The 12312-nt window shown below is 41.5% G+C and overlaps 1 protein-coding gene across 1 annotated transcript in view; it reads right to left on the bottom strand.

The window, feature by feature from the left end:
* Window positions 1-12312, bottom strand: part of ABCC4 (ATP-binding cassette, sub-family C (CFTR/MRP), member 4) — a 271694-nt gene that overhangs the window by 47796 nt on the left and 211586 nt on the right. The window contains exon 25 of the mRNA XM_006879571.1: window positions 5290-5445. Within this exon, the coding sequence (XP_006879633.1) occupies window positions 5290-5445 (156 nt within the window). The remainder of the gene's footprint in view (window positions 1-5289; window positions 5446-12312) is intronic.

Here is a 12312-nt window from a genome sequence, read left to right as displayed (position 1 = left end):
GTACTTATAAGACACGTAATGACAACAAGAGTCACACAGCATTGTTTCCAAGTTATTTGAGGGGAAAAGGGATGTAATCTCTCTGTACTTTGCGCAAATCCTCTGGAACTTGTCAGTCAGCATGTCCACACTTTCTCCTATCTCTGCAGCCAGATTCATGACAAGAAAGCATGCCTAGCTCTGACAAGGTATCATTTCAAGCGCATTCTACCACATTTCTCTGTCCACAACACAACAGTGAATAAATCCCTTTCCTGAACTGATTTCAAGTGCTAAGTGTGACTTGAGCTTTTTTTTTTTTTTGCAAAAGTTACAAGCAAATCAGCCCTTCAAAACTACTCAACTCTCCAGATGAAGCACCCAGACAGATCTCATTCAGGTGTATCCCTTTGCTTCTAGTCATCCCTTTTGAATTGGGTGGACAGGAAATCAATGGATAAAAATCTTCGATGAGACACCATTCAGTTCAGCAAGCATTTATATAAAAAAAAAAATCTAGAAATACAATATAAATCATGACTCAGAGAGAGGAAGACGGCCAGAGAGTCTGGACTCTATCACATAGATGTCTGTCTCAGGAAGTCAGTGGCGTCACTGGGCTTCAGTTCCCACACAGGAAAATGCCACGTCCCCTTTACAAGGTTGCTGTGAGAATCAGAGAGACGTGAGTCTCCCTCCATGAACGCTAACACGCAACAGGGGCCAGCCAAGTCACGGAGGAGAGTGAAGAAGTGCTGGTTTTGAAACTGCAAGTGCAACCAACGGATCATGAAATCAGTTCTGTGGGTCATGCGTGTCATTATTTTCTCTTCTATAAATGAGAACAGAATGGAATAGAAAATATCAGCAAGGGCAGTACTGTTGTGTGGATGCTCTGTTTCTGCACATGCATATATGCACACCTGTGTGTCTATGGGTGCAAATGTGTGTCTATGTATGTGTACGTGTGATTTGCACAACTGAGTTCTCGCTGTGGCTCCGTCAGTGCCCTCTGTCAGTCCCTGGTATAGCTGTTAGAAAGTCAAGATTGGGAATTGGGAATCTCACGTTTCAGTTCCGGCCCAGCCGCCACTTGCTAGCTGTATGGATTCCAGTCACCATGCCTCAATTTTTAAACCTATCAAATGAAGACACTAATAGCAGAACTGAGGAAGACGCTAGGACATGTTGGGATTCCACAAATATTAAGGCTTATCATTGGTATTTACCATGTAGGGTACTGAACATTAAAGTAAGAGATGAGAGACACGGCCCCATCATCAAGGAGAGGTAGAATATAGAATGTAGTGAGTGACAAGAAAAATGTCAGGGGCCGTTGAGGGGGACTGCAAAGTCCAGGTGGGAAGAACAGTGGTGAGGCAGGCTGGTAAGGATGTGCGTGGGAAGGCAGGCAGAAAACAGAAAAGAGCTATTTTTGCCCCTTTTCTTTATGGATATCAACTTTCCCCTTGAACTTCTATTCACTGATTCCCCCCTCCCCTGCTATTTAGATTTATAGAAAAATATTGTGACACCATGAATAAATAGAAAAGTCACCAAGGATCACGAAGATATAAAGAGAAATCAAAGAGCAAACTCCTTCTAGAATGTGCTCTCAGTTTTACTTAAGTAGCAATAATACTGGGGGGTGGGGGGGTGGGGAGAGTACTCCAGTCTTTAATAACAGTTGCTATTGTTGGCAGAGGCCATGAAGTCAGTTCTGAGTCATGGAGGTCCCACGTGTGCACAACAGAATGGCTGTGCAGGTTTTCAACTTGTGACCTTTTGAAAGTGAAGGAGAGGAAGACCCTCAACCAGGTGGACTGACACGGTGACTGCTGTAATGGGCTCTTGTGTGTGAGGAAGTGTGAGGATGGCACAGGATAGAACAGGGTTCAGATCTTTTGTTCATGAGATCGCTATGAGTTGTACTCAACTCCACGGCACCTAACAACAACAACAACATCTAATGAGGTGCCTCAGGATGGGTTTGAACCACTAACCTTTTGGATAGTTGTTGAGCGAACACTGCTTACACTAACCAGGTGTTAGTTAAACCTGTTTTTTACAATAATGGCCTTAGGCTGTATTTGTCCTTATGAGGATAAATATATGCTGAGGTAGTTCATCAACATAATGCTCTCTAGACTCTCCCATGTTACACAGTAGTCTACAAAGTAATTTTTCTTCAGTGCTACATAGTATTCCATCGTGTAAATGGACCACAATCTCTCAACCTATTCATTTGTGGATGGGCATGTGGGCTGCTTCCATTTCCTTGCTATTGTGAACAATTCCACTATGAACAAAGATGTCTGTTATCTCTGTTCATGTCTCAGTTCTACTTTCCTTGGGGTATGTTCCTATCAGTGCAATAGCTGGGCCATATGAAATGTCTATGGTCAGCTTTTTGAAGAAACCAATTACTCCGTAAGATCATGACTGTTTTCTGTGGGCAGAAAAAGGGGGAAAGGTGGAAATCACTAGGATTGTAGTGTTGTGTGTGTGTGTGTGTGTGTGTGTGTGTGTGTAAGAATAAGAAAGATTCAGTGGGTGAGCTCAGGTGGTCTAGAGGCAAGAAGCTGCACTGCAATCCCAGAGGTGAGCAGTTCGAATCCACCAGATGCTCTGCTGGAGAAGGAGGGACAATCTCCTCCTGTTCCAGTCAGATCCGATTTGACAGCAATGGGGTTACTGTGTTTCATAGTAATACTAACTACACTTGATCTTCGCCAAAAGGCTGATAAGCGATGTGTTTCATACTCACACAAATGAATTACTGTATGAAAACCATTAAAAAAGAAATACTAAAAAATAAAAAAAAAAAAATACCAAGTCTACTGACACCTAGTCCATTCTGACTCACAGCGCCCCTAGAGGACAGAGCAGAACGGCCCTGTAGGGTTTGTAAGGATATAATCTTTACAGACACACCCTGTAATCTCTCTACTGCAATGCATCTGGTATTTTGAAACCACCAGGTCTTATGGTGAGCAGCCAAGGGCTTGACTCTCATGCCACCAGGTCCTTTTAATAACAATAAATAACAGGTGCGATCTAGTGAGTGTAAGAACCAGGCACTTGTGACAATACTTTCTTATTCAATTAAATAATCAAAACAAATCTGCGAATACTTATTGTGGAACAAATTCTTGATTGAAAGACAAGGAACCTAAAGCTGGAAGACCAAGCGGCTTCCCTGAGCTCACATATTTGGAAGCACAAAGCCTGAATACACCTGTCCTCATTTACCAATCATTTCATTATCTGGTCGTTCACATTTACAATCATAAGGAAAAAGTCCATTATCTGTACCTTAATGGGACATGTCTACAGTACGGAATGACAAGGTATAAGCAAAAGTAATGCTGACTGTGACAATTAACTTGATGTGTCAACCTGGCTGGACCATGATTCCCAGTGCACTGGCAACTACGTAACAATGGAATCCGGCAGTTACACAATGATGTAATCCCTCGCCAATTAGTGGTATGATGTGATTATCTTCCATTTTTTTTTTGGAGGGACATTGAATTTTATTTTAATTAGCTTTCCCAGAACACAATTTTATTATTAAAGACATTGGAAAGAACATCCTCCATTTTTACTCACCAACAATTTTTAGATCAGGACTTGTTCTTTTGAACCTAACCATATTAGAAAAGTGGCATTGTTATGTGCCTGTTGAGTCCAAAATGACTCATAGCTGACCCTCCTGTGAAGTTTTGGAGGCTGTAAATCACATGGGAGGAGACTGTTCATTCTCCTCCAATGGAGTGACCAGTAGATTCAAACCACACACCTTAGGGTTGGCTGTGCAACTCCTTACCACTAGGCCACTAGAGATCTCTGGGTAAGTGAGGAGTGTGTATAGAAATCTGGCTGTGTGCATGATTTTAAACACTCTATCCTGCACTCTCTCTACAATATTTTCCTGGGACCACTTAGATTTTAGACTCTCCAAACTGGTTTTTTGTTTGTTTTTTTAAATCACCCAACATTGTATCATAGAGACAAAGGCCTTTAAATTAGAAAAAAAAAAAAACAACAAAAAAGGTTCCATGTTAACAGTGGTAGGTGATCGTTATCTGCACGGATACAAAGCTTTGAAGTGTTTTGTAAGTACCTTCTTCAGGGGATATACATGAAGTGTGCTCAGGACTAGGGTGGAAACCTGGGAAACAGAACCCAAACTGATGATGTCAAGGTATGTTTAGTCTTTGCTCAGATGTGCTTCCAACACATTAGCAAAAGAGCCAAGGATCATCTAACATTATTTCTTTATTTAGAGTTCTTTTATGTGTACAAGCATAAAAACACTCCTTATTTAAGAAGCATTAAAAGTCATGCAGGACATGTTGCTAGATCCTTTCATCCAAGAATATGAAAGCACTTTACAGACACCCATCCTCTCATTAGGCCCATTTCAGAGACAGGTACAACCAAAGATTCCAGACCTGGGGAACTGAGAACCATTTCTACCATAACTGCTCAGATTTCCAATGGTCAAAGTGAATCTCTCACACGGGGACTGTAGGTGCTGAAAAGTCTTCCTATTTTACCTAGAAAGGATCTTTTGATTTAAAAAAGAACATAAAGGAATTTGAATGACTTTAGAGGCTAGTAGTAGGTAACAAAGGCCCTAAAAGTCCACCTTCTCCTGCTTTTTGGGTGTCATGTTCTACAGGGTTTTTTTTTTTTAGAAATTTAATTAATATTTTAACGAAAGTTTATAAAAAACTTGGATTTTTATTGTGAGTCGGAATCAACTCCACAGCAGAGGGGTTGGGATTTTGTTTTAGATTCTAACAGTCACCCCAAGGATCAATAAGCTCTACAATTCTTAGAGCCCCATGGTTTCACAAAAGGCCCTCCACAGAGATAATCACCTCTCAGTAGGTAGCTTTATTTCCTCAAGCAAAATTCCATCATTAAGAAACTTAAGATCCATGTTTCCCTACAGAAACCTTGAGAGCTAAACAAACGGCTTGCCATTCTGTGCTCACCATTAAGTGGATATATCCGTGGAGAGAACGGCGTGGAAGTTTGAGTCTAGAGCTCTCTCTGGGTAAGCTGTTAGTCTCTCATACACACATACTAAAAAAACACAAACAACCCCCCCCAAAAAAAAAAACCCAAATGAAGCAGTAAAACCTGGTATGTGATAAAAGTACCTGTTGAAAATAACTGCTGTTAAGAAAATGTTTTGAGGGGAGAGTAGAGATCAATCCTTTTATCCAATTGAAAAAAAAAAGAGGCAGTAAAATTGAAAAAGAAAAGAAACACGTGAGAATGCTTTAACTTGCATACCTGAGGTATGATTGACATTTTCTTCCTTAAATCATGAAGCCCAATTTCGGTTGTCAAGATCTTATCAATCCAAATTTTACCTTCGGGTTCTGACAGTCTAAAAAGGGCTGAGATGAGAGAACTTTTTCCAGCTCCTGTTCTTCCCACAATTCCAACCTACAAAGAGATCCAGCAAGGATTTAAAAATAGCATCAAGCAACGAACCAAAAAGACAACTTGAATTTTGAGGATGAAAGGTACACTCTATTCTATAAGCACTTCTCAGCCTGGGCACAACGGTCATTTTCAGGATAATTGCTTGCTTTGTTGGACATTTTGCACTATACAATTCTTTGCTGTCCTGTGCACTGCGGGATACAGAGAGAGCAGCACCTACTGCTTCTACTCATTAGGACCCACCACCAAAAATGCCCACAGACATGGTCAAATACCCCAGAGGAGCATAACTGGCCCTGCTGGAGAACCTCTGGTTTAAAGAAGAGTTAGGAGGTACAGAATCTATCAGCTGGCAGTAAAGAGTGATTATACTCCTAAGCAATCTATGAAAACCTAGTCTTTGTTTCAATCCTGGCTGGAAGACGCTGTCAAGTCGTGTACTCATAGCAACCCTATGAATAACAGACCTGAACTCTGTCCCATCCTGTGCTGTCATCATCTCTGACACTTGAACCCATTGTGGCAAAAACACTTGACTGTGTCAATCCATCTTGTTGGAGATCTTTACTCCTAGGCTTGGGGAACCATGGACCTCAGGGAATTAAGAACTATAAATGCTTCTTGGAGCATTTCACAGAGAGATCAATAATTTAAATCAGAGGCAGTGGTTGTTGTTACTGTTAAGTGCCATGGAGTCAAGTATGACTCATAGCGACCCCGTGAACAATAACTATAACTGTCATCATTTCTCTAATGTCCATTGAGTTTCCAAAGGTCTTTTGTTTAAGAAGTAGATGCCAGTACTGCTTTCAAGCCTATCTTAATCTACGAGTCCCTGTCCACCATGAGTAACTATTATAGCATTTGACATACTAGTGGCACAGTGTTCAGTATCACAGCAACTCCAAGTTACCTCAGTACAGCAAATTGACAAACCAGTGCTGTACCACTTAGAACAAGGTTCTTCCCAAACACAATTAACAGCCCTAGAGCCTAACCAACTTTTAAATACAAAAGCCCACCTACCAGGTCTTGATTGACTTAAACAAGAGGTTTCTAGTCCACAGCTGATGGTTAACTAAATTCCTGAGACCAATCAGCTTACACATGATTAAGAACGAAATAAAACAACCCAACAGTTTACACCTGACTTTCAACTAAATCAAGAGGACTAGCCTCCAGAATCCAACTGCTTCATACATACGAGGTACTATATATAAATTAATTATTCACTTTTCTAGGATGCTATAACTATGAATTATTCTGTGGTAGAGAAGCTGGACTCTATAAAGAGGAATGTGGCATCAGGATTAGAGGGAGACTCACCAATCATCTGCATTATGCAGATGATACAACCTTGCCTGCTAAAAGTGAAGAATCCTTGAAGCACTTGATGCAGAGAACCATGAATGTGGCCTTTGGTATGGATTGCATCTCAATGTCAAGAAAGCAAAGATTTTTATTTGTTTACCTCTGGATGGATAAGCAACATTATGATGGATGGAGATGAGAGTGAAACTCTCAACAGCTTTATTTTGCTTGGATCCACAATTAACACTCTTGGTACCAGCAGTCAGGAAATAAGGCAATAAGTAAAGATGACAGAAGAAGACACAGCCTTTGAGCTGTGGTGTTGGAGAAGAAAACTGAACATCCTATGACGGCCAAGAGAACGAACAGGTATGTCTTGGAGAGGGTGCAGCCAGAGTGCTCTTTGGAGGCAAGAATGGAGAGACTTTGCCTCACATACTTTGGACATGTTACTAGGAGAGACTATTCCTTGAAGAAGGACATGATGCTTGGAAAGGTGGCGGGTTGACAAAGGAGAGGAAGACCCTAGACCAGGTGGAATGACACAGTGACTGCTGAAATGGGCTCCTGTGTGCTAGGAACTGTGAGGACGAGACAAGTTAGAAAAGGGTTCAGATCTTTTGTTCATAGTGTCGCTATGAGTTGTACTTGACTTGACAGCACCTAACAACAAGAGAAACTACATCACTTAAAGATATTAAATACCTGGCTATGTATGTTCTGTCTTGAGAAGAAACATCTTACACTTTTAAAATGCTCATCTCAGTGTCTTAAAAGCCAGAATCCAAAATACACATTATGAGACAAACAATAGTGACATGTGCTTGTTATATGGAGCCTTTCATCTGAACGGTTCAAAAGGCATTTTATAAACCAATTAATACACACAATTGCCCCTTGGGAAATATATGTGTTAAGTATCATTCCTCTTATTAAAACAAAATGAGAAATTACATGATCTGATAATGAGATCAAAGAATCAATATAATGCCGATAAAATACTGGTCAGGAATGAAGAAGAAATTTTCAAACATATGCATTTACCCCTGTAGGCAGAGACCAGCCCTGTTACTGTCAAGCCTGCCCCAAATGTGTTTATGTTACTGGCAGTGGTGCAACAGACTGTAATCTAGGAAGGGCCAAAAATGTGCCTTCAATCACCTGCAAAGTAAATCCTGTTCGCCGAACAAACTTCCTGTTCTAAAGAGAGTACTGATATATGTTAGTAACTTCACATATTGCTCATGTGACATCTCCACATTTAAGTATTTAACTCCAGAAAATCAATCCACCATAACTCATAGTGACCCTATGAACGACAGATCTAGTCTCTGACCTACGCTAGGCCATCTCATCATCTGAGACACTTGAGTCCATCGCTACAGTCACTTTGTTTATCTATCTTGTTGAGGGTCTTCTTCCTCTCCTTCTCTCACTCTCCACTACTCTGACATGATGTCCTTTTCCAAGGACTAGTCCCTTCTAAGAACATACTCAAAATATATGAGAAGAAGTTTCACCATCCTTTCCTCCAAGGAGCACCCTGGCTGTATCCTCCCCAAGAACCTACTTATTTGGTCTCTTTTCAGTCCATGGCAAGAGCCACAATTCAAAGGCATCGATCTTCAGTCAGCTTTATTCACTAACTCTCAGATACACAGCAAGTAACCGAACAGATCACGAAGTGAATCAGGTGCACCTTAGTCTTTAAACTGGTACTCTTGCTTTTCTGCATTTTTGGAGAGCTCTCAGACTTTCTGAATATAACACATCTCTGGATTTCCTGATTGCTTTTACCAAGGTTGTTGACTGTGAACAGCATCCTCAAAAACATGATTCATTTTCATACATAATCATAAGATTTAAGAAAATGAACTTTAACTTTATTGTCTGTCCAGTTAGTTTTCACTTCATGTCAAGAACACACTTCTATTCTAGAGTTGTATAAAAGGAGTCCTGGTAGCTCAGTGACTAAAGCGCTCAGCCGAGAGTCACAGTTCTCCTGTACAAATTCGTCAGCCACTCTGCCGGGGAAAGAAGCGGCAGCCAGCTTCTTCTGATGTGCCGCCTCGGGAGCCCTAATGGGTTCTGTTCTCCACGATAGTTATGAATCAGAATCAACTCCACGGTAGTAGAAGTTTAATTTTTAATCAGAATCAACTCCATCATAGTAGAAGTTTAGTTTTTTGGGAGTTGTTTCAAGTAGCCTTGTCTGTACGAAGTTGCACTGGTAACTCAAATGTGGTGCCTGCTGGGTAGAAGTTATCAGCGGCACTGCAGGAGAAATAAAGATAAATCTCTGCCTCCCGCCCCATACCAATTTACCTTAACTGTGGACACATGGTATTGCACAGTATCAACAGCTGTGGGACCAATATAAAAGAGTGCTTTCCACACTTGTTTACAACTGCAGTGATGGTGGTGGGAGATTGTGATGTGACTGTGGCAAGGTGTAACCAGAGGAACCCTGGAGCTAGAGGCCACAGTTGAAGGTTTTGCTTGCTGAATGATTCAAAGAAAAGCTGACTTATAACTGCTCTGAGATAAAATGTGCTGGATGATTGCATTTGTGCTGCTGAACTGAACCTGGACTTACACTGTGAGATACTCTTTGTCTCCCCCACCCTCCAACCTGTTTCCCTAATAAACCCCACAACTGGGGGTGGGAGAAGGGGAGGAAGGATACTCTTCTGTGAGATTTACCACCTCAAAAACCCTGCTGTGAGCTGGTTCTGACTCAATGGAGATGAGGTCTTCTTCTTTTTGACTGTGTATTCTCTATGGTGTTGTCTGTCACCCAGGCATTCCCTAGAAGGCTGTGGTGATGGGCTCCAATGTCTCACAGATAAGAATGGTGCGGGCAGGACAGAGTTCAGACCTGTGCTATAAGTTGTACTCGGCTTGATGGCACCTAACAACATAAACAACAGAGAGCTGAGGACTTAAAGTCAACCTAGGGAACTTTAAAATCTATTGTCATGTTGTTCAAAACAAGATAGTCTGAACAGAGAAAATGGACATGTCCAAGGAATTTATAGCCATGAATACAACTGCAAAGAATCAGCCCCTAGTTTTCATGGGAGAAGGAGAAAGACCCCTCGGCTCATTAAGACTTACAGTCTCAGAAACACAATGGAGGGTCCCTGAGCTGGAATCTACGCCACACACCACATGCAGCTGCTGCTGTTATGTGCCCTTAAGACAGAGCTGACTCATCGCCGGCTGGGACTCCAGCAGGTTTTCGGAGGCTGTAAATCATATAGGAAGAGACCGCCCACCCTTCTCCTCCACAGCACCTGGTGAATTCAAACCACCTGCTTCTGGGTTGGCAGTGCAGCTCCTTACCAACCAGGGCCACACAGGGCAGACAATAGTTTATGCAGTGTGACTGGTTAAATTCCTTTCACATCCTATGATAATGACAGCTACCTTTTATCAAGAATTTGTGCTGATCTCTGTGCTAGGTGCTTCTTCTTACATGTCTTATCTTGCTTAATTTATACCAGTCTGGAGGTGTTGCTGTAAAATACTAAGAAGCTTTCTTCAACTTAGGGACGCCACATAAAGAGAATGGAATCCTGCCTGTTCTGTGTCATCCTCACAACGTCCACCTTGAGTAGGCTCAAGCCTACTGCTGCAGCCAGTTAGTCAATCCACTTTGTTGAGCGTCTTTCATTTCTTCAGTAACTCTCTAATTGTTCCAGCTTGATGTCCTTCTCCAGAGGTGGGCCCTCTTGATAACATACTCAAAGTCATGTGAGCCAAAGTTCCAACATCCTCACGTCTGAGATTATTTCTATTTTACAAAACAGAAAATTGTGTGGTAACAGTGGTTACAATGGGCTGGCAAACCATTCTGATGGCCTAGTACTGACAATCCCTGTCCAGACAGAAAGGAAGAAGTAGGGAAATGAGAGATTGATGTTGAGGGACTGCACAGATTGTTGACATTCAAAGCACGTTGAGAGATGAAAGAAGAGTAATATGGTAGGAAGGCAAGATAGCAGACGTTTGCAGCAAAGTGGGCACCTGCAGTCAACTGAACTAGAGGTCAGCAGCAAGAACTGGGCACAGAGCTGGAGCTGAGAAAGACGCAAAGTGAGTCACAGAAGAAGCAAGAACAAGCCAGAGAGACTGAACATCTGGCTTGGATTCGCAAGACCAAATCTTGATCCCACCAAAAAATGGCCTTCAACATTTATTGCTTGTTGACCTGTTAAACTTTAATACGGTGACTGGGGTAAGAGGGCATCTCATTGTGGTTTTAATTTGCATCTCTCTAATGGCCAGTAATTTTGAGCCTTTCTTCAAAGGTCTGTTGGTCATCTGAATGTCTTCCTGTGTGAAAAGTCTTTCCATGTCTTCTGTTCATTTTGTAACTGGGTTAGAAGTCTTATTCTTTTTCTTGCGGAGGCCCAGGAGTACTCTGTCAACTTTCATTATGGCATGTGGAGAGACGGGAACTTTCATACACTGCTGGTGGGACTGTCAAATAAATGGTACACCACTCTTGGAGGAGGTCTGATATTTCTTCAAAAAGGTGAACAGAAAAATTCCATTTGACCCAACTGTTCCACTGCTAGGACTATAACCCCACGGAAAACAGAACTGAGACACAAATGGAGATTTGTTCACCAATGTTCATAGCAGCGTTGTTCATAACAGCAAGAGACTGGAAACAGCTCAAATGTCCATCAACAAATGACTGGATTAAGAAATTGTGGTACAATTGCATGATGGAATACTATGCAGCACTTAGCATCAATGATTTTGAAAAAGAATATATATGATGGGAGAGGCTAGAAAGTAGTCTGCTGAGTGAATTAAATCAGTCTCATAAAGACAACTACAGCATGAGACCATTATTGTACTAGTAAGACGTGCATGGATACCTAACAAGAGAAGGGGAAGGAGGTGGGAGCTGGAGGAGGAGGGAGAGAAGTCATGGAGGCATGGAGTTTGGGGGGTGGAGGGAAGGGGTGAAGGAATTAGGAAAGATTCAATGGGGACTTGAAAGATGGGGTGGTAGTGAGCATAGATCTATAGTGCTTAATTCTTTAAAACAAAATGTATGGAAATGATTGCATAAGACAGTGTTAACAGGGAATATGTGAAGCACAAGGTATACAGATGAAATACAATGTATATGAATCTTGTATGCAAGCCAATATAATTTTTTTTAACTCTCTAAAAATAAAATAATAATGTAAAAAAAGCCTCTGCACATCCATGTTTATTGCGGCTTTGTTCACAATAGCAAGGCGTTAGAAACAATCTAAGTGCCCATCAACAAACGAATGGATAGAGAAGCTGTGGTATATTCACACAATGGAATACTATGCTGCATTGAAAACCAAGGAACTCATGCAATATTATGCAAATGGGTGACCCTGGAGGACATTATGCTGGTGAAATATCTCAATCACAAAAGGACAAATACTGCATAGTGCCACTGTGGTAAAACAGGACTGACCTCAGGGTTGGGGGGAGACTGGGAAAGATGGGATAAATAATGTATACTGCATTGAAACATGAAGGAGAGAACTGTTTAAAAGG

Source organism: Elephantulus edwardii, unplaced genomic scaffold, assembly GCF_000299155.1.
Source record: "Elephantulus edwardii isolate Elephantulus edwardi_28Jun2011 unplaced genomic scaffold, EleEdw1.0 scaffold00004, whole genome shotgun sequence".
Taxonomy (NCBI): Eukaryota; Metazoa; Chordata; class Mammalia; order Macroscelidea; family Macroscelididae; genus Elephantulus; species Elephantulus edwardii.
This window is presented reverse-complemented; position numbering and strand designations above follow the sequence as displayed.